We start from the raw sequence: 25,423 nt of genomic DNA on the forward strand, positions 1-25,423 counted from the left end.
ATTCTTTAGAGCATGAGACTGCTCAGAGAAGAAGCTGCAAAGCTTCGGGCTTTTATTCATTTGACACATTTTTGAAAGCTTCCTAGATGCCAGGACCTATGTAAGAGCAGGTACTGTCAGAGTACAATAATAAAAAAAAATACTGACAAATCTGACTACATTGAATACTTCAAAAATCTTCCATAGTGAAAGACTCTATGAATGGGACAAAAAGACAAGTGATAGGCCAGGAGGAAATGTTGATAATAGATGAGACCAAGCTTTTGATAGCAAGCAAACATCCTAAAATGAAAATAGGAAGGGAGGGACTTCCCTGGTGGCGCGGCGGTTAAGAATCCGCGTGCCAGTGCAGGAGACACAGGTTCGATCCCTGGTCCGGGAAGATCCCACATGCCGCGGAGCAACTAAGCCTGTGTGCCACAACTACTGAGCCCACGTGCCACAACTACGGAAGTCGGCATGCCTAGAGCCTGTGCTCCGCAACAAGAGAAGCCACTGCAATGAGAAGACCGCGCACTGCAACCAAGAGTAGCCCCCGCTCACCGCAACTAGAGAAAGCCCATGCGCAGCAACGAAGACCCAACACAGCCAAAAATAAATAAATTTATTATTTTTTAAATAAATAAAAAATAAAAATGGGAAGGGAAGGGAAGGAACAGACAGGTCTCAGGAGAACAAGCACAAGAGGTGAATACATATAGGAAAATATGCTCAAGCCATACAGATAATCACAGAAATAGGAAATAAAATCATCTGAACAGGGACTTCCCTGGTGGTCCAGTGGTTAAGACTCCACACTTCCACTGCATGGGGAACAGGGTCCATTCCTAGTCAGGGAACTAAGATCTCACATGCCACGTGACTCGGCCAAAAAAAAAAAAAAAAACCCCACCGTCTGAACAGATTTATTGAGGTGTAACTGACGTACAATAGAGATATTCCAAGTATACAATTTGATAAGTGTTGATATATGTACACACCTGTGAAACATCCTCACAATCAAGAGTGAACATAAACTACACCCCCTGAAAAAAATGTCCTCCTGCCCCTCCCCAACCCCGTCTCCCACGCAACCGCCATTCTGCCATGGTTGCTCAACAGTGTAGTTTCCAGTGTCGGCTTTCTGATGGCACTGCTCCCAACATTCCTCTGCCTGCCGCTAGGTGGCCATTCATACACGTTGCTGTTGGCCATACAACCACGGGGCGGGGAATTGTACATCCAGGGTTTCTAGGGTATCCAAACGCTCAGCTTTAGAACTTCATATACAGCTGGCTTGTCCCTTTCGGTGCAGAGAAGAGTTAACATAGCAGGCTTAAGATTTTTGTCTTTGCAAAGGCCCCCAGCAGCATCTGGAACTGGACTCTGGAGGCACCTGCCACCCTCAGTCATTGTGGAGGGGGCTCCGTGTCCCTACACCGTCTGTGCAAACACATGGTTTACACTGAACACCTGCTGTCCTCCTAGAGTCTGGGGCCTCAGCTGTGCTGGGCAGAGGAGCCTGAGTGCACAGACCCCCCAGAGAGAACCCCGGGCTCCAGGTCTCCGTGAGCCTCCGGGGAACCACACCCCACTCGTGCTGTCACGTCTCGTTTTGCAGGAATTAAGTGCATCCTGTGGGACTCCATTGGGAAAGGGCTCTGAAGGCTTGTGCCTGCTCCCCCAGACCCCACCCCAAGCCTTTCCCCTCTGCTGATTTTGCTTCATATCCTCTCATAAACCATGGCCATGAGGAGGATCGTTGCTGAGTCTTGGAGACCCCCAATGCAGTTTTGAGATGAATAACACTTGCTTTTGTCTTTTCATTTTAGCTATTCGGGTGCAATCATCTCACATTATGGTTTTTGTTTTGTTTTGTTTTGTTTTTTAATGTTGGCTGTGCTGGGTCTCTGTGGCGGTGCACGGGCTCTTCTTTGTGGTGCTCGGGCTTCTCTAGTTGCGGCCGTGCAGGTTTAGTTGTGGCATGTGGGATCTTAGTTCCCGGGCCAAGGATCGAACCCGGGCCCCCTGCATTGGGAGCGCGGAGTCTTAACCACTGGACCACCAGGGAAGTCCCTCACATTATGGTTTTTTTTTTTTTTTTTTTTTTTTTTTGCTGTACGTGGGCCTCTCACTGTTGTGGCCTCTCCCGTTGCGGAGCACAGGCTCCGGACGCGCAGGCTCAACGGCCATGGCTCACGGGCCCAACCGCTCCGCGGCATGTGGGATCTTCCCAGACCAGGGCACGAACCCGTGTCCCCTGCATCGGCCGGCGGACTCTCAACCACTGCGCCACCAGGGAAGCCCCCACATTATGGTTTTAATTAGTGTTCCCTCATGGCTAATGAAATTGAGTCCCTTTTCATGTGTTTATTGGTCAATTGCATATCCTGGTTTTTGAAATGCCTTTCTGTATTGCCCATCTAAAAAATTGGGTTATTTCTCTTTTTCTTATCGATTCGTAGGAGTACTTTATATTTTTGTCAAGTATATATTGCAAATGCTTTCACCCATTCAATGGCTCACCTTTCCTCTCTCTTTTAAGGCAGTCCAATTTGTTGATTTTTTTTTTTAATGTATGGTTAGAGCTTAATGTATGGTTAGAGCTTGTATTAGTCAGGGTTCTTCAAAGAAATAGAACCAATGTAAGATGCCTATCTATCTATCTATCTCTCTCTCTATATATATAGAGAGAGAGAGAGACAGAGACAGAGAGACAGAGAGACAGAGAGAGAGGAATTTACTTTATGGAATTGGGTCATGCAATCATGTGGGCTGGCATGTCTGAAATCTGCAGGTCAGACTGACAGGCTGGAGACCCAGGGAAGAGTTGACATTGCAGCTTCAGTCCCAAGGCTGTCTGGAGGCAGAATTCCCTCTTCTCTGGGGAGACCTCAGTCTTTTCTCGTAAGGTCTTCAACTGATTAGATGTGGCCCACCCGCATTCTAGAGGGTTATCTCTCTACCCAGTTTTTTTCTTTACATCTTTATTGAAGCATAATTGTTTTACAATGTTATGTTAATTTCTGCTGTACAGCAAAGTGAATCAGCTATAAGTATACATACGTCCCCATATCCCCTCCCTCTTGAGCCTCCCTCCCACCCTCCCTATCCCACCTCTCTAGGTCATCACAAATCATCGAGCTGATATCTCTGTGCTATGCAGCAGCTTCCCACTAGCCATCCATCTTATATTTTCTACCCAAAGTTGACCGATTTAAATGTTAATCTCATCTAAAAATACCTCCCCAGCAACATGTAGGCTGGTATTTGACCAAATGCCTGGATGCTGTGGTCTAGCCAAGTGCACACATAAAATTAACTACCACAGTGCTTTTTTGTGTTCTCTTCAAGAAAATTTTGCCTGCCTCAAATCATATTTATATATATGTATATATATATATCGGTCTTGCTACGCAGCATGTGGGATATTATTTCCCTGACCAGGGATCGAAACCATGCCCCCTACAATGGAAGCGTGGAGTCAACCACTGGACCACCAGGGAAGTCCATATTCTATATTTTCTTCTGCCATCTTTCTGGTTTTACCTTTCATAGATTCCATCTGTTTACATTTCAGAAACAGGCAAAACTAACCCCTGGCATAGACACTGGGGTAGCGTTATCCTTTGGGGGTCATGAGTGGACATGTTATCCTTTGGGGGTCATGGGGTCTGTTCTTCGTCTGGGTGCCAATGACAAGGGGTGGGGGGTTGGGGGTGCTCCCTTTGTGAAAATTCATTGAGTTCTTTGCTTATAATGTGTGCACTTTCGTGCCTGTATGTTACACTTTGATAAAAAAAAAATTTAGGAAGCACAGTCATGAGAGCGAGAGAGAAGGATGGACACCCTAAGTCCGCAGGAGCTTACAAAGACCTGGGGACAGCCGTGAGCTAAGTAGAATTTGTGGTTGGTACCCTCAACCTCACCCCCGAAGGGATTCACATTCTCTGAGCCCACCTCTGACCCCATATCCCATCATGCAATGCAGGATGGCAGCCCTACCACAGCACAAAGCCTCACAAAACATCCCTAGTGAGGAGGGCTTAAAATTCTGAAAGCGGAATCAGCTCTAAACGCTCAACCCCTGTCTCTAGGACGCGGGCCGTTTCTAGGCTCAAGCCCGGGTGGTTTCAGGGTTAGACTCAGCCTTGTTCTTTCTGGTCCTGCTGCTGCGCGCGGCCCGCAGGGATGGAGGCGGCACCGTCGGGGAGACAGCGGCGCCGGCGCACCCCCTGGTGGCCTCAGCTCCTCATCTACGGGGGCCGCGTCCGGAGGGCTCGGTGTGTGTTCTGACTTTGAAATAACTGATTTTGCAGGGCTGGGGTCGATTTGGGGGAGGGGGAGGGTCGGGTGGGGAAGCCAACTCAGTTTGGGGTTTCTAAGTTACCTAGGTTGGGATGAAATCTTTGCTGAAAAGATACAGGGGCAGTCTGGAGCCAGTGAACAAATAATTATAATTATAATTAATTATAATTATTATTAGCCACTCTGCCCAGCTTGCAGGATCTTGGTTCCCCAACCAGGGATTGAACCCGGGCCCTCCTCAGTGTAAGCAGGGAGTCCTAACCATTGGACCGCCAGAGAGTTCCCCTGAATAAATTATACATTTTTGCTGGTGGCAAAATTGTTTGGGATATTTGTTTCTTTGACACATTTATCTAGGGCCTACTGTGTGTTGGTAATACTGCAGGGCAGGGTTGCTCAGCCTTGGCACTGATGATTTTCAAGGCCCGGTCATTCTCTGGGGTGGGGGTGCTGTCGACACTGTGGGGAGTGGAGCAGTACCCCTGGTCCCCACTCTGACAGCCACAGAGGTCCTCCCAGATATCACCTGGTGTCTTTTTTTTTTTTATATTTATTTATTTATTTATTTTATTCTTGGCTGCGTCAGGTCTTAGTTGCGGCACTCGGGATCTTTCACTGCGGCACACGGGCTCCAGAGTGCATGGGCTCTCTAGCTGTGGCAGGCTCTCTAGTTGTGGCTCCAGCGCACAGTAGTTGCAGTGCGTGGGTTTAGTTGCCCCACAGCATGTGGGATCTTAGTTCCCTGGCCAGGGATCGAACCCATGTCCCCTGCACTGGAAGGCGGATTCTTAACCACTGGACCACCAGGAGAGTCCCTCACCTGGTGTCTTTAGGGGGGCAGAATTGCCCCCGGGGTGATACCTCCTGCTTCTGTGAAAGAGAGAGACAAACCTTGTTTCCACCTTGTTGCTTCACGGGACTTAATCTGGGTGAGATTTGCAGTCTTGCTCCTAGGAATTATGCACCAAGGGTGTGGAAATGCAGAGAATGGAGCCTTTCTAACCCCATCAACAGTAGCAGCAGCTGCCTTACATCTCAAGGCTCAACCTATTCCTGGAAGCTTTCTCTAAGGCACGGCTTATGCTAAATCTATGTTTAATTGCCTTTTTTTTTTTTTTACTCAATGCACTTCTGACAGCAATATTCAGAAATATCCTATTTCTAACTCCTGTGGGATTAAGCAGTGATTCTCCGTGATACACAACTCATCAAGTTACACAGAGAAGCTGCTGGCTTCTGGGCTTCTGGGATGAGTTGTTGATAGTTACTTCTTTTTTTTTGTTTTTCTTTTCCTTTCCCTCTTCCCCACACTTCCAGCGGTTCCAAAACAGAAAATTTCTGGGTCTTTCCTGAACACTTAGACTGGGTGTGGGGTCAGTTTGGAAGAGGCTCTGTAGAGCCTCCGAGCGATGGACACACAGGATGGGAGAGAAGGAACAGAGATCATTTGGGGAGACCTAGGGGCATAGGTAGATGCTCCTGGAAGATACAGCTCCTATTCCTGTGCTAACCAGGTCTTCTCAATGTGGACTTCTCCAAGCAGGTGTGTCCCAATCCCCTGAGATGCTTGTTTAAAATGCAGTACCTGTAGGGGGCTGGCTTAATAAATTCAGGAGACTACATAGACTGGACCGGTAGTTCTCAAACCCTGTGGGGTGTTGAGCAGCATCCCTGGTCCCTACCCACTTGAGGCCAGGAGCATCCCTCAGTCCTGACATCCAAAAATATCTCCAGATATCGCCCAGTTTCCCCTGAGAAGGCAGGGTTACCCCTGCGGACAATCACCACCCTAGGTGAATTGTCAGTTTATGGGGGTGGGATGCAGGTACCAGTGATAAGGATTCTCAGATGATTTTGGCCCAGGTGGGGACCACTTAATCCTCCCCTCTGATCTGGGGGCCACCACCCAATCCTTGCTAATCACAGACAAGGAGGAAACAGGCTTAACTGGCACCATGAAGCTTTAAGATTTTGCTAAAAGCACGTTCTAGAAGGTTTGTAAAGCCTTAGAAGGATGCTGGGATTTTTCCCTCTCCTTTCTGAAGAATTCTTGCTCAAATGGATTGATGTACATTGGGACCCATGTGGAGGTGAGCCAGGTTGGGGGGGGGAGGGTCAGTGAAGACCCAAGATGCCGGGACTCCTGCCAGACCTGAGACCTGCTGATTCACTTTTGAATGTGACAGCCCTTTATGGAGGCTGCAAGGCTAGGCAATCAGGTCCCTCTGGTTGGCTGGAAGACTTGGCCAAGCTCAAGCCTGTGGTGGAAGGCTGTAAGGCACCCCAATAACCCCCACCTCCTGGTGGTCACGCCCTGCATAATCCCCTCCCGTCAGGTGTGGACGAGACCTGGGACTCGCTTCTAACCAACAATATAGGCAATGACTGCCATTCCCGATTCCATCAAGGTACCTAGGATTCTGTCCTGCTAGCTGACTCCCTCTAGATTCTCTCTCCCCTGCTGGCTTTGAGGAAGCAAGTGGCCATGGTGGGGAGGGGTGTGGTTGTGGAAGGCTAACTATCGATCCCCAGAGATGTCCATGTCTTAATCTCTGGAACCTGTGAGTATGGTACCTTATATGGCAAAAGGGACTTTGCAGGTGGGCTTAAATTAAGGACCTTGAGATGGGGATGATCCTGGCTCACCCGAGGGGGGGTCTAGTGTCATCACAAGGGCTGTTGTAAGAAGGAGGAAGAGGGAGATTCAACACAGACAAAAGGGGATAGGCCACGTGAAGACAGAGGCAGAGACTGGGGTGATGCGGCCACAAGCCCAGGACACCGCAGCCCCCAGAAGCTGGGGGAGACAGGAAGGCTCCCCCTCTGGAGCCTCTGGTGGGAGCTCTGCTCTGTGACACCTTGCTTTGGGACTGGACAAACTGATTTCATGCTTCTGGCTTCTAGAACTACAAGAGAGTCAATGTGTGTTCGTTTAAGCCACCGAGTCTGTAGTGATTTGTTATGGCAGCCCCAGGAAATGAACACAGCAGGCCCTGGTGGTGCAGAGCTGAGGGAGGCCAGGCCTCAACCCACAACGTAAGGACTGAACTCTGCCAGCGACCCATGGGCAGATGAGAACGTGGCCTTGGCTGAGACCCTGATTGTGGCGCTTTGTTATGCAGAAATAGAGAACGGATACCAAGCCTTTGATGGGGTTTGGCAGGATGAAGGCCCAGGTATCAGAAAGCAAACAGGCTTTCTGGAGCCAGGCAGGTAACACGCTCTGCACCTGGGCCTGTGGGTTCAGGGTAAAAACCCCTCCTCTGAAGAATGGGAGAAGAGGTGCTTACACACCTGACACACAGCAGGGCCTTGATGACTGGTGACCCCTGTGAGGGAGATGTGGCTTGTCAATGTCCTCCCCGCCAGATGCAACATTATATAAACACTTAACTTTTATGGTACATTTTCTAAAGCTCCATCAATGATTAAAATGTTGCGTCAGGATTAAGAACCAGTTCCTATGTTATTAGGCCATGAAAAGGAATGAAGTTTTGATACATGACGCAATGTGGATGGACCCTGAGAACACGATGCTCAGTGAGAGAAGCCAGACACAGGACACACAGGGTGAGATTCCATTGATGGGAAACGTCCAGAACAGGCAGATCCGCAGACACAGAGAGTGGGTTCCTGGTTGTCAGGGGCTGGGGTGGGGATGGGGGGGACTGCTGATGGGGATGGGGCTTCTTTTGGGGATTTAGACAGTGGTGATGGTGGCAGAACATGGTGAATGTACTAAAAACTACTGAATTGTACAATTTTATCTATTTATTTATTTGGCTGCACCGGGTCTTAGTTGTAGCACGTGGGATCCTCATTGCCACGTGCAGGATCTTTTAGTTGTGGCATGCAAACTCTTAGTTGCCACATGTGGGATCTAGTTCCCCAGCCAGGGATCAAACCCGGGGCCCCTGCATTAGGAGCATGGAGTCTTAACCAATGGACCACCAGGGAAGTCCCTGTATGTTTTTATTTTTTTATTAGTTTCTGCTTTATAACAAAGTGAATCAGTCATACATATACATCTGTTCCCACATCCCTTCCCTCATGCATCTCCCTCCCTCCCACCCTCCCCATCCCACCCCTCCAGGCGGTCACAAAGCACCGAGCTGATCTCCCTGTGCTCTGCGGCTGCTTCCCACTATCTATCTACCTTACGTTTGGTAATGTATATATGTCCATGCCTCTCTTTCGTTTTGTCACAGCTTACCCTTCCCCCTCCCCATATCCTCAAGTCCATTCTCAAGTAGGTCTGTGTCTTTATTCCCATTTTACCCCTAGGTTCTTCATGACATTTTTTTTAAAATTACATATATATGTTAGCATACGGTATTTGTCTTTCTCTTTCTGACTTACTTCACTCTGTATGACAGACTCTAGGTCTATCCACCTCATTACACCCTGTATGTTTTTAAATGGCAAATGTATGTCATGTGAATTATACCTCAATTTTTTTAAAAGGAACCATTTCCCCAGACAGGTAGCTGGAGCCACGTAAATACCAGTTTACTGCATTAACTTCTGTGGAAACGCAGATCAGGAACTCAGGGCAGCCAGGACTCTACTAGTGTCCAGGCTGCCCGGCTGTACTGGGTAGGTGGAGCATGAGGGCTGGACGGCAGGGAGTGTCCACACCCCGCCAGCGGCACCCACCGGGGACGGACCCCTCCTCCTCCTTGAACTTCCTTCGTCCTCTATTGGCCACCGTCCAAGAGGCAGGGAACATGGGGAAGTCATCTCTGCAGGACAAGGCAGCTCAAGGTCACCGGAAGCTGGAAGTACAATCCCCCAGAAGCCACAGAGGCCACGGCTGAAGGAGGCGAGTGTGGCCCAAAGTGTGTCCACAGCTCAGTGGACAGTGGGGAGCCGAGTGCAGGTGCTGATGCCCCCCTTTGCCTACACCATCTGTGGCAGCCTCTAAACGCTGGGAAAGGCAGGGGGCACTTCTCCCCTTGAGCCCTGGCAGGGAGGCAGACCCGCCAACACCTGGATTTAGCCTCGGGGGACAGGGGCCATGTCCGACTTCTGACCTCCAGGACTGAGATGATCTGTGTGGTTAAAAGCCACTGAATCTGAGGCTTCCCTGGTGGCACAGTGGTTGAGAGTCCGCCTATCAATGCAGGGGACGCGGGTTCGTGCCCCGGTCCGGGAAGATCCCACATGCCGCGGAGCAGCTGGGCCCGTGAGCCATGGCCGCTGAGCCTGCGCATCCGGAGCCTGTGCTCCGCAACGGGAGAGGCTGCAACAGTGAGAGGCCCACGTACCGCAAAAAAAAAAAAAGTCACTGAATCTGTGGGACTGTCTCAGAGGCGACAGGAGATGCACACACAACCCGGTTCAGTGGTTCCAAGGTGACCCACACAGGGTCCAGGCTGGGGGTTCCTGGAAGTTAGGGGCAGGGAGGGGCGGCGGCGCTGAGAGATCAACACAGAGACGGGCCGACGTCATGATGTCTATTTATTCCCCACACGTTACGTTATGCTTGTCACCATGGCTAGCACGCAAGAGTTAGGACACATCTCACAGGACGTGTGCCAGACGGCGGGTGGCTGGCGGCCGTCTCCCTACTAGTTACCTACACACACGGTGCTGGGTCACCTCGCACCTGGCCCAACACCACCAGGGAGCCTCTAACGATCCAGCTGCCAACTCTGCTGCCGGAGTGGCGGTGCCAGCCGACCCCTCCTCCCCACGCCGCCCCGCCTCGCCTGAGGCCGCCAGGCATCCACGGTGGCTGCCTGGCAATCTCAGGCCAAGGCGGGTGGCACCAGGACCCCCTGCAACACCCCCTCCCAAAGGGAGGAGGCGCCGGGCCAGCCGGACCACCTGTGGGCAGAAGGGCAGTGGCTGGGACACGTGGCCAGGCTGGGATGGGCTCGGGGGCCAGGCTGAAGGTGGTGAGAGGGCCCCTCACGGTCTGTCGGTCATGAGTAGTGGGAAGAGAGCATTGGGATCAGACCTGCGTCCATCCAAATGCTCAACTGGAAGAAAAGTCCCAGAAATGGGTCCTGCACACCCAGGACATCCACTCCGGCTCGCCCCCAGGCCCAGGGCAACAGAACCGGCTCCTGGGAACCTGCAGCGGGAGTTGCTCATGCGAGAACCCGGGTCCGAGGGCTGGGCTGGCTGGCGGGAAGCCTGTCCGAGCAGGGGCGGCTGGGGTGGCCACAGTTGACGCAGAGAGCAGCTTCTCGTGGGCTGCGAGGCCCCTGAAGACAGGCCGAGGGAGCAGGGCTGCAAAAGGGGCTTCGGGCCACGGCTTCCCCGTGGGCCGCTTCTTGAGAGCAGCGAAAGGACCCCCCCAAATTATTCTAGAAAATACGTTAGAGACTGGGTTTTGGGGGGGCTGGGAGTGAGATTGGTGCTGGTCTGTGCTCACAGCTTGCTGGCTCTGTTTCGAGAAGGGTCTGGGGGCCGTGAGAGTGTACAAAAAGGGAGGGAAGGGCAGAGGCAAAAAAATAAAAATAATAAAAATCCGTCTTAACATGCAGGTCCAATTTCTTTTCCTCTCATGGGCGGTCCAATGGGAAGAGAAGGAAAAGTGAGAGAAGGCTTCCGGTCAGCCAGGAAGGACCTGATGGCGCTGGGGGGGCTGGAGAGAGAAACAGCCCAACTGAGCGGAACTGCGAGGGGTGGGGGATCTGGGTGGGACCCCCCGGCAAGGGGCCTGGTGACCAGAGACGCCCCCGCGTGGCCTCGGTGACGCGGGCCTGGCCCCGGACTCACCGGGCAGTCATTCTCGCGGGTCGTCGCTGCTGGCACTGGGGGTCCGACTCCGGATCTGACTGCGCAGCTGTTCTATCAACTCTGGGTTCTGCTGCTGCATCTGCTGAGCGAACTGCTGGCCCCTGCGGGGAGGGGAGGTGCGCCCGGGCTCAGCCTGGCCCAGGGTGCCCGCCCACGTGCCCCTCGAGGGCAGGGGGACCGCTCCCTGGAGGACGCAGGCCCTACAGAGCAGGTCTTTCTTCCTGGGGGGGTGGGGACACGCCCCGCCTGCCCAGGTGCCCCGCCTGGCAGGTCCACTCACGCCTGGATGAGGCTGGCCAGGTCGTTCTGCGAGGGGTTGGTGCCAGGAGTCCCCAAGGGGTTGTGGCCGCCCGAAATCATGCCGGACATGCTGCAAAGAGAGGCCTTGACTCGCAGACGGCTCAGCCCTCCTCCCTCTGAGCCCCACTTGGCCCTTCCTCTCTGCCGGCAATGGACATCTCCTGGGGCCCAAACCTGCCCTCAGCCCACTCTTCTCTCTGACTGCAGCCTGTCAATTCCATCAGCTTTCCCAGCAACACCCTTTTTTGGCTTAAAGACAGTGACTCTCAACGGGGCAATGCTGTCCCTCAGGGACACCAGGTGATGCCAGTGACACAGAAGGCCACACAGTGTCTGATTCCATTGATGGGAAACATCCAGAAGAGGCAAATCCAGAGACAGAGAGTGGGTTCCTGGTGGTCAGGGGCTGGGGATGGTGCTAATGGGATGGGGTTTCTTTTTTGGGTGATGAATGTCTGGAACTAGACGGTGGCCACAGCTACGGGACGTCGTAAATGTACTTAATGCCACGGAATCATAAACCTTAAAATGGTTAAAATGGTACATTTTATGCATCTTGCACCACACTAATTTTAACCACAAGACCCAAAAGAGAACGGTGGTCACTTACAGCTGTTGAACTTGGGGATTGTTCATGAGGTTGGATGCCTGAAAGAAAAAACAGACTTCTCAGAAAAAGCAAGCTCCCAAACGCATTTCATCATTGACAAGGTTTCCCCATAGGCACCGTGGGCCTCCAGCCCAGAACCCAGAGTGCCAGGCCCGCCTCTTCCCCGGGCCCCACCCCATCCCCACACACTGTGACCCTGTCCTTTCCCCACTTCGATCCCATCTGGACTCTCATCTTAAGATTCCAGGAACCTCGTCATCCTTCCCCGACCAGGGACACCTGGGAGTCAGTTCCAGCTCTGCTCTGTGGATGAACATCATCCTGGAATCTTTCCTACACTGACACCCCCAGCCACGTCGGGATTATCTCCTCAGGGCCGATTTTAAGATGTGCACACGAGCAGAAGCCAGGGAAGCACCTTCCAGGCTGTGGCTCTTTCCGTAAAGGGCTGGAGAGCGCTACCAGCCAGCCTCGGCCTGTCCACTGCCCTGCATTGCTGGGTGTCCAGGCCACGGTCATGCAAGTGCTGGGCACGGATGGGTGCCAACAGCACAGCACGAAGCTGAGGGGGGCCGGGACCGCCGACCCCGACAGACAAGGCCAAAAGAGCGGCCTCTGTCAGGCCGCTCCCCCCGCCGGGAGTCCTCTGGCAGCCTCGTGCCTGCCCCGTCCTGGACGAGAGCGGCAGCCCAAGCTCCGAGACATGGGAGGCCAAACGCTTCCCACTCAGGTGCGGACGTTTCTCTGACGGGGGGGCTCCAGGCTCCTCTCTCCCTGGTGACCTGAGACCCCCACCCTAAGGCCCCTTGAGCCAGCGGTATGGCCTGAGGACCGGTGAGACCACCCTGGGGCTGACAGGCATGTGGCGGACATGCTGGGTGCCTGTTCCAGGGGATGGCCCTGCGCAGAACACGCGCATCTGGACCAGAAGGTGGTCGGCCCTTCCTCTGTGGGGCCCCCGCGCCCTGCGGTGCCTTGCCTCCACCTCAGGGAGCAGGTGCAGCGACTCTGCTGTCACCGTGGCCACACCACGAGGGGGCCCGGGCTGCGGGGGAAGGGGGTGGAGATTCCCCAGGTCATTCAGCTGGGAGAGGCGGGTTCAGCTTGTCCGGCTCCACACCCCATGGCGCCCAGTGTCCATGGTGTCTGCAGTGGGGCAGCCCTGGCCCGGGGCCCATGGTGACATGGCAGGCAGGGGCCGTTACCATGCTCATGAAGCTCGGGTTGTTCAGCAGACCCGCGATGTCGAAGCTTCCAACACCTCCCGTCTGTGGGGTGAGAAAAGCCCTGGTCAGTGGTGCCTTGACACAGAACCTCGACAGCTGGCCCCCGGGAACTGAGGGGTAAGGTCCCACTTGGGGCCTGTTGGAATCCTGGGCGTCCCAGCAACCCGGGCGGCCAGGCCCTGCGTCCGGGGGTGCTTCGTAAAAGACGCGCACCACGGTGTGGGTCCCCCAGAAGAGCACGGTATATTAACCGTGTCTTTCACTTTGTGATGCTGACTGTGGCGGGACGGCCCCTCCCAGGGGTGGCCAATCCCTAGAAACGGTAAACAAATGGCCCGCGAGTGCACCTTTCACGCGTAAACCAGCCTCTATGGGGCTCGGGGCCACGGTCCCCCTGCCCTGGTCACCCCAGGCAGCCCCCCTGCCCCGGGGCCATTTGAACTAGCCAATCCCGCGCCGGCTCACCCGGGCTGCCAGCTCCTTCCCGAGGCCCACACGGCCCCCAGCCCTCTGCCTCCTGACGAGACGGGGCTTCCCCGTGTGACCCACGCCCTCCCATTTCCGGGGGCTCTGCGAGGATAAGCCTCTTCCCTCACGACAGGACCCAGGTAAACAGATGCCGGACCCCAGGCACCAGAGACGTTCCTCCCACATGAGTCAGGCCCAGCCCTCGACCCCGAGCCGCCCTGCCCCCGCGGCCAGTCCCCGGGGGACTCACGGGACTGGGTGCCTCTCTCAGCCTCAGCTCCGCCACCTTGAGGTTGGACTTGTAGGTCTCATTGTCGGGGTCCAGTTCCAGGGCCTTCCTGTAGTAGGCCACGGCCTCCGTGTGCTTGTTCAGGCTGGACAGAGCCAGGCTGCAGGAGGGACAGTGCGCGTGGAGGGCCTGGGAGGCCGCCCGCCTGCCCGCCCCGGCCCAGCAGCCCCGAACTGCTGGGGTGGCCATCCCTCGTCCATCCCTCATCCGGGGGCTGGGAGGAGGCAGGGCAGGTGTGGTCAGAGCTCCTCCCTGCAAGGCTGATCACAGGTGTGTCCTTGGACTGCACTGGAGTTTATGCTAACGAGGAGGCCTGTTTATGCTAACGAGGTGGGCTTCCAGGACACCTCTGGATGTGCTGCTGGCCACAAAGACCAAACTCACCCCCAACTCCCGGGGAGGGAGGCGTTAGAGATGGGCTATAAAACCTACCGCCGCTGGTGACCGCCCCGCGTGCTGGGTGGGAGGCGCGCCCCGAACCCCACAGGACATAAGCTCCGCCTCGGGACCCTCCCCGACCTCGCCCCTGGCGCCCCTGTCTGCTGCTCGTCTGCATCCCTTACAGTAAGCCAGAGAAGCTTAAGTGAAACGTTTTCCTGAGTCCTGTGAGCCTTCGAGGGAATCGCTGAACTCGAGGAGAGGGTCATGGGAACCCCAACTTACAGCCGGTTGCCCAGAAGCTCAGCTGACGGCCTGGACTCGGGATTGGTGTGTGAGGTGGGGCAGCCCAGTGGGCTGGGGCCTTAACGTGCGGGGCCCACGCTGACCCCAGGCAGACAGCGTGTACGGGCGGACGGCACTCACCCCATCCTGCCGTAGGCCTTGCTGTAGGACGGGTCTATGCAGATGGCCCGCTCGCAGTCCTGCACCGCCCCCGCGTAGTTCCCCAGTTTGCTGTGGGCCGCAGCTCTGGGGGAAGGCAAACCAGGGCAGTCGGGGAGCTGACTGCAGCTTCCCCGTCTGTCAGGTGGGGCAGAGGCAGGGTTGCCGAGGATGGGAGGCCCGGTGGGGCTGGATGCCCGGGCTGGTGCCGGAGGATACAGCAACCTGGGTGCCGCCCCGTTCACCAGGGAACCCGAGGCTGAGGGGGCAGACAAGTGCGGCCGCTAGCACTACTGACACTGGGCCACACCCGGCCGGCCACCCGGCATGGGCTCGTTATTTGGGGTAGAGGCTGAGCCATCACTAACCCACAGATCGACTGCCCCTCCCGTTCCCCTGGGGACCCTGCTCAGCTCGCCCAGGCCCCCGCTGTACCTGTTACAGAAGTAGACGGCGTTGGCGGGGTTCAGCTCGATGGCTTTCCCGTAGAAGTGCACGGCAGCCTCAAAATTTTCTACTTTCATCTGTTCGTTCCCTGAAGAGAAAGGGAAGGAAACGTACCCTTGGCTGTTCCCCTCAGACCCCGAAGTTCTGAGATGGCGTTCTCGGCTCCCTGGGCTTCCATGTGACAGTTCAAGATTCTGGGGGCCCAGGATGCAATGCTTAGACACAGGCTAGGGTGGTGGCGTGAGGCGGAGGGTGGGTCTGCGTCCAGCACAGGGCCTGGCCTGAGCCAGGCCTCGGTGCAGCAGCTGTCACTGTCCTGGTTGTGGTTATTTGGGAACCTAAGCCTCAGATACCATCACTTTTGCTCGTTCCTTCAGAAACAGTGCAGTTTTTTTGTTTGTTTGTTTGTTTGTTTCCGGTACGCGGGCCTCTCACTGCTGTGGCCTCTCCCGTCGCGGAGCACAGGCTCCGGACGCGCAGGCTCAGCGGCCATTGCTCAAGGGCCCAGCCGCTCTGCGGTATGTTGGATCTTCCCGGACCGGGGCACGAACCCGTGTCCCCTGCATCGGCAGGTGGACTCTCAACCACTGCGCCACCAGGGAAGCCCAACAGTGCAGTTTTAATGAGATGGAATTCACACACCGTGAGACTCACCCTTTAAAAGTGTATAACTCAGCGGTTTTTAGTATCTTCAAAGTGGTCCAACTATTAGCACTAATACCAGAACATTCCATTAGCCAAAATAAGCACCATCCCCATTAGCTGTCACACCCCCCCCCAAAGCCCCTGACAACCACACATCCACTCTCTCTGTCTGGCTCTGCCTGTTCTGGACGTTTCCCATCAATGGAAAGGACACTGTGTGTCCTTCTGTGTCTGGCTTCTCTCCTTGAGAATTCTGTTCTCAAGGTCCATCCACGTTGTAGCAAGTGTCAGGGCTTCTCTCCTTTGCATGGCTGAGTGACGTTCCCGTGTGTGGAGGGACATGTGTGTGTGTCCGCTCGTCAGCTGATGGGCACCTGGGCGGTTTCCACTCCTTGGCTGTTGTGCACCATGCCGCTATGAACATGCATGCACAAGCATCTTTGTGGATGTGTGTTTGCATCTCTCCCGGGCACACCCTGGGGTGGAACTGCTGGGTCACATGGTCACTTTATCTAACCACTTAGGAAGCTGTCAGACCGCCCTCCGCAGCGGTCTCACCCTTTAATGCCTCCTGGTCAAGGGTCTGATTTCTCTGCATCTTTGCATCTGTGTAAAAGCCCCCCAGCCCCATCTCCAAAGGCTGGTTTGCCATCCGCTCCACAGCCCGGGACCAGCCGGCCTCCGTCCGTAGCACCCAGAGGCCAGCTGTGTGGGGCGTTCCTTACCTTCGGTTTTGAGGCGTTCTGCCTCGGCCGAGTCCTCCTCCGAAGGTGGGGTTCGCTGGGGGCTCCTCAGATCAGGTGGTATCTCCTGGCCCCAAAGCCAGGATGAGCTCTTTGAGGGGCAGCAGGAAACCGCCGGCCTCCTCCCCCAAGCCCAGCACCCTCTCCCCTCCCCCACCCAGCCAGGGGACGCCCGAGGACAGCTGAGCTCTGGGGGGTAACTCAGGCCCTCGAACTGAGACAGAACCACAGCCCCGCAGTGCCCGAGGCTCACCCTGCCCGCCGCAGCTGCTTCAAATATTTCGGGAAGAGTCTGGGGGAGTGCGAGGTCACTATCCTCCACCGTCACCCCGAAAGCGGTCTCCAGGCATTGGATGGCAACTGTCAGGGGGACAAAGGTGTGCTCTGCTAAACCCAAGCCCGAGCTGACGATTCTGGGGGGCAGTGCTCACGCTTCCTCTCTTGGACGTGCTCACTAAGGCCTCGGATGCACCATGCGCTGCGTGCACCCTGCAGGGCCCTATGGGTGCCGGTTCTGATTCCTCGGGCAGCGCAGGATGGACCTGCCCCTCAAGCCCTGAGGCCGGGAGGAGGGGGGGAAGCCGCTGTCCCTGCCCCACGGGGCTCAGGTGGTGACGCCAGGCCTCTCTGTGGGGTCACAATGCTGGGGCTGCCCGGGTGGGGGGCCTCGGGGGTTCGGCGCGACCAGGTGGGCATGGAACAACCACCTCCTGCCAGGCGGGCTAGCAGCCGGGTCTGGGCTGGGCTCCCCACCCCTGGTCTCTCTCCCTCCTTTGACCAGTAGGGACACACGCACAACAGGGGAGATGGAGAATGTTCGCGAGCTGCATCCCTCCAGAAGAGCTGTGGGAGGCCCAGCCTAAAGTGGGGGAGGCGGGGGGGGCAGCCCTGCACCGCCTGGGGCTCACAGGGACCAGCCTATCACTCCCACCCCACGGAGCTTCTAGGCACTGATGCAGGTGGGGGGTTGGGCAGGGGACCCGAGGCCCTGGGGAGCAGGCGTGGCCCGCACGTACCTTCCAAGCTCTCCTGGGCATCAGAGGAGAGCTCCCCGTGCCGGAGCTGGTCATGCAGGAACCGGATGATGGCGTAGGCCAGACGCTTCTTGTTATCCATCTTAAGATGGGAGGAGACAAGGCCTGGGGGTTTCAGGATCTGCGGACAGCGGTCCACAGTGTGAGGACAGAACGGCGGGCACAGCCGAGCCTTTGCCCCTCTGCCCTCACGCACCCGCCCTGCCCTGCAGGAGCCACTTTTTTTTTTTTTTTTACATCTTTATTGGAATATAATTGCTTTACAATGGTGTGTTAGCTTCTGCTTTATAACAAAGTGAATCAGTTATACATATACATATGTCCCCATATCTCTTCCCTCTTGCATCTCCCTCCCTCCCACCCTCCTTATCCCACCCCTCTAGGCTAATTGTGTCTGCCTGACAACAGCAAGGCAGAAATGTTAGTTCTCCGCATTTCACAGAGAAGACACTGAGGCTGTAGGTCCAGAGCCCCTCGCCGTCCTGCCTGATGCTAACCCCAGGGTGACGTGGTCCTGGGCCCGGTGGTCATCACTCCTCACCAGCTGCACGGGGGGTGTGGGGCTCCCCAGGGACACAAAGGGCAGGCTACAGCCCCACCTGCTGCTACTCCATGCTCTGGACAAGAAAACGGTCCCACAGTTTCCGAGCCCCGAACACCCGGGGGACACTCACCGCCCATGAGGGTCAGACAGGACCACTGGGTGGGCCTGAGCAGACCGAAGGCCCTGAGGGCACTGACACCCCCTCCCAGGCCGCCTCAGGGCCTCCTCTGGGTTCCTCTACAACCTGCTGTATTCCTAGGCTAGGTGTGACTCTCCCAAGGGGACACTGGTGACAGCTGTGGTTGTCACAATTTGGGGGACGGCCCCCTACCGTGCTGAGGCGAGAACCCTGGAGAATGAGCGTGGGGAGGGCCTGTTCCCCGTGGGCCGTGACGCGCCAGGCACTTCACACACAGCCTTGCCCCCTGCACAGGCCCATCTCCCACGCAGAGAAGCAACAGGGTCAGAGGGGGCACCCCACGCTTGCCCAAGGCCGTGCAGGGCTCACCGGGGAGGGTGGGATCCATGGTGTAGAGCATCTTGGTCCCCCAAACATGCCCCCGCGGGTGAACAGCCTGTGTGGCTTGGAAATCGAGCGGCGGCCTCCTGGCCGAGTTATCATTAACCCATCACTGGCCAGCGGCGGGTGAATCAAACCTGGCAGAGCAAGTCATAACCCCCAGGCTTCGCACACTGGCTGCCAGCAGGCCGGGCGCTGCCAGCCCAGAGCTGCCGGGCAAGTGCAGTCAAGACACGCGATGCTGGCCGCGCTCAGAGCTGTTTCTGGTTCACAGAAAACTACATCCATCGACAACTTAAAAAAAGGGAGAGAAGTCAGACACAGAAGGCCACACGGTGTGTTATTCCACTGATGGGAAACGTCCAGAACAGGCCAATCCACAGACACAGAGAGTGGGTTCGTGGTTTCCAGGGGGTGGGGACTTCTTTTGGGATCACGGAATGTTCTGGAATTACTGGTGATGGTTGCACAGCACTGTGAATATACTAAAATCTACTAAATTTTATGGTATGTGAATTATATCTCAAATTTTAAAAAGGGAAGAACTTAAAGCAGCTATTTTGTACAGCTGGACAGGGCATTCTGGCCACCCCCGGAAAGCTCTACGGGGATGGTAATGAGCTTCCCTCCCCCATTTCTGGATACAATGAGCCTTTACCAAGCAAGTCCCTTTGGCCCAAGAGCATCCCAGGAACTGGGAGGTCTGGGATCAGGACGCTAGAGCCCAGAGGACAGACGGCCAGCCCCAGATGCACAGAATCTCAGGGGCAACACAGAGGGGCCCAGGGAGACCAGCCAGCACAACCCGCTCGTTTTGAAGACAGTGAAACCCCCAAAGGTGAGTCATCTTCCCCAGCTGAACCAGTGAGCCGCTGCCCAAAACGTCAACAACGTTCTGGTTTTACAGATATTTGACAAACAAAGGAATCATTCACCACAGCCGAAAGGCGGACAGAACCCAATGTCCATGCATGGATGATGGATCAACAAATGTGATCCATCCACACAGCGGAATATTATTCAGCCTTAAAAAGGAAGTGGGTTTCCCTGGTGGCGCAGTGGTTGAGAGTCTGCCTGCCGGTGCAGGGAACACGGGTTCGTGCCCCGGTCCGGGAAGATCCCACATGCCGCAAAAGGGCTGGGCCCGTGAGCCATGGCTGCTGAGCCTAGGCGTTCGGAGCCTGTGCTCCGCAACGGGAGAGGCCACAGCAGTAAGAGGCCCGTGTACTGCAAAAAAAAAAAAAAAGGAAGGAAGTTCTGACACCTTCTACAACCTGGATGAACCTTAAGGACGTGATTGCTCAGTGAGATAAATCAGACACAAGACAAACACTGTCTGACTCAATTCGCATGAGGTCCCTAGAGGACTCAAATCCATAGAGACAGGAAGTAGATGGTGGGGGCCAGGGGCTGGAGGAGGGGCTTGGAAGTCGGTGTTTCATGGGGACAGGGTTTCAGTTTGGGAAGATGAGAAAGTTCTGGAGATGGATGGTGGGGATGGTTGCACAACAATGGGAATGTACTTAATACCAGTGAGCTGTGCACTTAAAAATGGTTAAGATGGTAAACTTTATGGTATATCTACTTTACTGTAATTAGAAGAAAATCTGTTTTCAAAGCCCAAAGTGGTCCTCTTAGGATGTGAACCTCCGAGACCCCAGGACCCTGATCCTTTTGTACATTCTGCTCTAAATCAGGGGTCAAGGGCCACACCTGGCAGCCGCCTGTTCAGCTGAGTATGTCTTTTGCATCTCTGCGTTATAGAAGTGTCTGCATAGCACGCTTGGTTTTCCTCAAGGGCCCCAAAGCCCACAGAATTTACCACCTGGGTCTTCATGTTTGCCAACCCCTCCCAGCCGACTTCTCGATCACTGAACAGGATGGAGGGGTGCCAGGGTCTCCCAGAGGGGGTCAAAGGTTAACAGGTCACATGGTAAGGTCACAGGCTGGGCAGCTGGGGCTCCCCCGACGTGTTCCAGGCAGCACTTAGGGGCACGACGCCCCTGCCAGACCCATGGGAGCTGGTACTGGGTGACTGAGCTTCACACTGGGCTCAAGGGAGTGTGCGTGGGGGGATCTGTTTTCCTCACAGGGAACTAACGTAGGCCCTGTGGTGACAAGCGTTTGCTTAACAGGAGGATAAAGAGGCAATCTGATCTTTACGTGACTGAGCTGTGAGGACGGAGGGGGTGACTCTGAGGGGACCGTCAGGGTGCAGAGAACTGAGACACGAAGTCACACCCGTTCCTGGCACAGCTTCAGTTCTTCCAAGGGCCCCGGCCCTTTGTACCTCAGGGCCTTTGTACATGCTGCTACCAGCCCTCCCACCCCGACTAAACGGCTCATTTGAGGCAACCGCTACCTAGTTTCCTGGTTCCTGGCTTCTCCTGGTCTACTGACATGACCTCCTCCCGAGGGTCGGCCCCCCAAGTTGACACAGTGAGCACCGAGACCAGGGCTCCCAGAGGCGCCCTGGGGGTAACAACGGGCTCTGCAGTCTTAGCATCTGAGGTCCAGCCGTCTCCACCCGAGGCCAGCTCCACGTCACCTCCCCACCCCTGAGCCGGGATGCTCGTGTCACGTCTGAAGGAGCCCCCGCGATGCCCTCTCTTTCCTCTTCTATAAAACGGGGTAACAGAGGCTGTTGTGAGAATCCAGCACCCCATGCGGGGCTTCTCCCCCAGGCTCTATCCACATGGTGCAGGGGAGATCACTCCTTTTGTGGGGAGTGTGCACTGTAGGGTATTTAACAGCATCCCTGGCATCCGTCCAACAGTGTCCCCTGGGGGCAGAATCACTTGGGGGCGAGACTCCCGGGGTTAGGGATTCCACTGACCCCTGGAGGCTACGTTCCATGACTATCTGACCTTTGAGGTCCTGGGATGCTACACACATTTAAATCCACACCTGAGTGGGAGGGAGGGGAGGTGACTCACGCACGCTGGGGGTCACTCTGGTTTACACTGTCTGATCATCAGGGGTTTATTCTGGTGTCCAGTGTGAACAGGGATCAGACTCGATTTTTTCCCAAATAACAAATGCAGGGCCCCTCCGCCTTAGCACAGCTGACATGGGAGCTGGATCACTCTCTGTGGGGGCCGTCCTGGGCACCATGGGGTGTGGAGCAGCCTCCCTGGCCCCCACCCCCTCGATGCCAGGAGCCCCCCTCCCCCACAGTGGTAACAATCACAAAAGTCTCCAGATGGCACCAAACCACCACCAGCTGAAAATCACTGATAAACATTAACTGGGAAAAATAAAAGTCAGCACAGGTCAGAGTTTCTGGCCAAACGACTTGGCTGCGAACTTTCAGCAAATCCTGTGTTTGCAGAGTATTTGGCGTTTCCGGACTGCAGAAAAGCGGATGTGGGTCCACAGTGGGGACCCAGCACACGTTGGACACAGGCGGGCCGTGAGGACGGCCGCTCTCCTGCCTCTTGGGCGCGGAACAGCTGTCGGCCCTTCCTCGCCTTCCCGCTCCCTGCAAAGCTGGCCCAGGAACGTCAGGACGCTCTTTTCCTTGACTGCCCCTGGGCACTGGGGTCTCGGGAACAATCCCGACTTGTTGAGCTTTGGCTGCCGGACAGAATCCTTGGGGCAGGCTGCTCTCTCTGCGAACAGCGAGGGCTTTGTGAGGCTCCAAAGGCACCCGGGGCGCTGGCTGCAGGTGCGGGGTTCAGGCGCGAGCCTCGCCGGAGGATGGACGCTGGCCCCAGGGTGCGGCTGCAGCGGGGGTCCCGGTGCCAGTTCCTCCCTGTGCCTTCAGAACCCCCGCCAGCTCTCCGTCCACCTTTCCATTTTATCATTAAAAACACCCCAGCCTCGGGACTTCCCTGGCGGTCCAGTGGTTAGGACTCCGCGCTTCCAGTGCAAGGGGCATGGGTTTGATCCGCAGTCCGGGAACTAAGATCTCACATGCTGTGCAGCTCGGCCAAAAAAACCCAAAACACCCCAGCCTCTACTCCTTTTATTTCCCTGCTCAGAACTGATCATTCGAAGAGGCAAAAGGGTACACTCAGGAAAATGAGTGACCCAGCCCCGGAACCCAGGAAGGAGAAGCACCCTCTTTCTGAGACTGCCCACCCTTCCAGGGGTGCCCTGCCCCGCCTCCGCCCCGAATCCAGCTCTTCGCACCAACCCCAGTGTGTGCAGGCTGGTCCTCTGCCCCTCCCTCCCCTCCCAGGGCACCTAGGGTTCCCAGGAAAGGGCAGTCCCAAGAGCTGGAACTCAGGCTCCAGCCCGAGCCCCCACATCGCAGCCCTGTTTTCCTCTGAGAGGCTGCCAGGATGTCCTGCACGCTAAAAACCCTCCACAGCCCCTTGAAACCTCCTGAGCAGGCACATGTGGCCCCTCAACAAAGCCCCTGTGCTCTGCTCAAAGGCAACGCTCACCTTCCCTCCTGCCATCCGGGAACCACTCACTCCCCCTTCAACACCAAGCCAGAAGGTCACCTCCTCAGACAGAGCTGGACACCCTCTTCTTCCAGCAAAGCCCAGTACTTGTCCTGCCTCTGGTCCAGCATCTCCTACAAGGCCTTCTGACTCTTTCCTGGCCTGCCCACCCTGCACCCGACTGTGAGCCACTGGACAGATCACCTTCCCCCGGGGACCCCAGCACTCAGGGGCGTTTGGTCCACATGGACTCAGAGAACCCTTGGATCCTTGTCATGGTCAGAGACACGTGACCAGGTTCCTTTGGGAGGTCGTTTCTCTTGGGTCTCGGTTTCCTCATCAGCAGAGGGGATGACAAGCCTACCTACCAACTGTCCCCTTTACTCTTTCACCTCACTGTGCTTTGGCTGCCAGGGCCAGCATTGGGTCTTGGCCAAAAAAAAAAAAAAAGTAGGAACAAGTTAAGACTATAGCTCTCAATCCGGGGCAGAGCTTAACCCCACTTAGAACCACTCACCCTTTCAGGAAGACTGAATTATAAACCCCTGAATGAAATCCTTGGAGTGCCCAGGACTTTCCAGGCCCTGAGCTGAGTACACATAATGGCCTATTTCAGGGGTCAGCAAACATTTTCTGAAAAGGAGGGTCAGAATGAGGACGTTCAGCTTCCCAGGCCATGGATAACATGTATGCAATCGAGTGGGCTGTGTTCCCACAAAACCTCATTCACAAACACAGGCTGCAGAGGGATTTGGCCCCCTGGTTACAGTTTGTTTAATCTAACTCCCATTGTACAGAACAAAAAACTGAGGCTTAGAGAGATGGGGGCACCGCCCCCAAGGGCACCCAGCTAAGATGCAAATCAGCAGTTTTGAACCTGGGCGGGCTGATTCCAGAGCCTAAACTCCAAAATACCCTTTCCTCATCCCACAAAAGTGGGCATGCACACAAAACCTTGCACGTGATTTCTTGGAGGTTCACACCCTCTGCCCCTTCTGAAGCCCACTGGTGAAGAATCACTAGTCTAGGGTAGGATTCAACTTTGGCACTGTGGACATTTGGGGCCAGATCATTTTCTGTGGGGGCCGTCCTGTGCACTGAGGGGTATGGAGCAACATCCCTGGTCCCCACCCACTTGATGCCAGGAGTGCCCCTGGTCGTGAAAGCCACAGATGTCCCCAGACACGGCCCCGGGTCCCCTGACAGGACAAAATCCCTGGTCTAGGGAGAGGAAAAGCAGACAAAAATAAGCAGAGAGGCAGAAACAAAAGAAAATGGGAACATCACTCAGCGGGGTTGCAGAGTGCACACGCATTTCCTGCCACCTAATAAAAAAACTAGCTGTCCTCTAGAAAGCTCTTGACAAGGAGCGGGAACCTGAGTAAACAATGTTCCACGTGTATTTAACCTCAAAATGCCTGTAAGGAACATGTACTTCTAGAGCCTCTATTAGCAGGAAAAAGGGGCTGGTGGAGCGTGGAAGCGATCTCCCCGAGCTTACACAACCAGCGAGAGGTGGACGAGCTGTTCCTAAACCCCAGTTTTCTCCCACCTCCAGCACAGTAGGAAGAGGCCCTCCGTGTGAAATCAGACTAACCGCTGCTGACCCCTGTGAGCTCTCACTTAGCGCTGGGGGCCCTGCGACTTTTATCCTCCCGGAAGCCTCCCACCCCAGGCAGGGGCGGAGACGACACCCATTTTACAGAAGGGGAAACTGAGGCTCCGAGAAGCCAAGGGGCTGGCCAAGGTCACCAATGTAGAGAGTGGCGGCGCCGAGACAGGAACCCCGACTTGAACCCCACGAACGGGGGCCCCGATTCAAAAGGACCCTGTTTCCGGGAAGCAGCGGACACCCAGCAAGCGCTCACTACGTGCGGAGCGCTTTGCCTCCCGCTGTCCACCCGCCGGCCTGCGAACCCGATTTCCCGGGCCTGGGGTCTGGGGGAGGGAGACCCGGGCCGGCGAGGGCCTGCCCGACGCCGTCCGGCCTCAGTTTCCCCTCCGCGCCGCCCACTCATAGTACCCCGCTTATCGCGGCGACCCCGGCCCCACACCGACATCCTCTTACGGGGCCCGGAGCCCTGGGAGCCCCAAGAGCCCCGAACCGCGGACCTCAGGCCCGCCGGGCTCAGCGCCGAACCCGCCACTCACCTCTCAGGCAGCAGCACCCCGACCTACCGACGGCTGCGCCTGCGTACCGCGGCCCCGCCCGGTCCCGCCCCCCAGCTGCGACGCCTGCGCAGAAGGAGGCAGCCCGCGGGCTTTCATTCTGCGCAGGCGCACTAATTATCTAGGCGGGCATGGGGGGGGAAGTGACGCAATTTAGAGGCTGGGACAAGCTGGTCGT

At 55.8% G+C, this 25,423-nt stretch overlaps 1 protein-coding gene across 2 annotated transcripts; it reads right to left on the reverse strand.

Moving 5' to 3' along the window:
• Positions 1 to 8,640: 8,640 nt before the first annotated feature.
• SGTA (small glutamine rich tetratricopeptide repeat co-chaperone alpha) lies at positions 8,641 to 25,304 on the reverse strand. 2 transcript variants are annotated; one of them, XM_081233108.1, is made up of 12 exons: positions 25,228 to 25,304; positions 17,604 to 17,742; positions 16,841 to 16,947; positions 16,570 to 16,654; positions 15,188 to 15,287; positions 14,735 to 14,839; positions 13,892 to 14,030; positions 13,153 to 13,215; positions 11,948 to 11,985; positions 11,318 to 11,407; positions 11,017 to 11,138; positions 8,641 to 9,062 (listed from the first exon to the last, which is right to left on the reverse strand). In XM_081233108.1, exons 2-11 carry the CDS (start codon positions 17,701 to 17,703, stop codon positions 11,024 to 11,026), a joined length of 942 nt encoding a protein of 313 aa, XP_081089234.1. In that variant the 5' UTR covers positions 17,704 to 17,742; positions 25,228 to 25,304; the 3' UTR covers positions 8,641 to 9,062; positions 11,017 to 11,023. The 2 variants fall into 2 exon arrangements, with proteins under 2 accessions (XP_081089234.1, XP_081089233.1); XM_081233107.1 differs by lacking the exon at positions 8,641 to 9,062 and adding an exon at positions 9,731 to 10,881.
• Positions 25,305 to 25,423: the final 119 nt, after the last annotated feature.

This window comes from Mesoplodon bidens (genome assembly GCF_964165515.1).
Source record: "Mesoplodon bidens genome assembly, chromosome: 4".
Lineage (NCBI taxonomy): Eukaryota > Metazoa > Chordata > Mammalia > Artiodactyla > Ziphiidae > Mesoplodon > Mesoplodon bidens.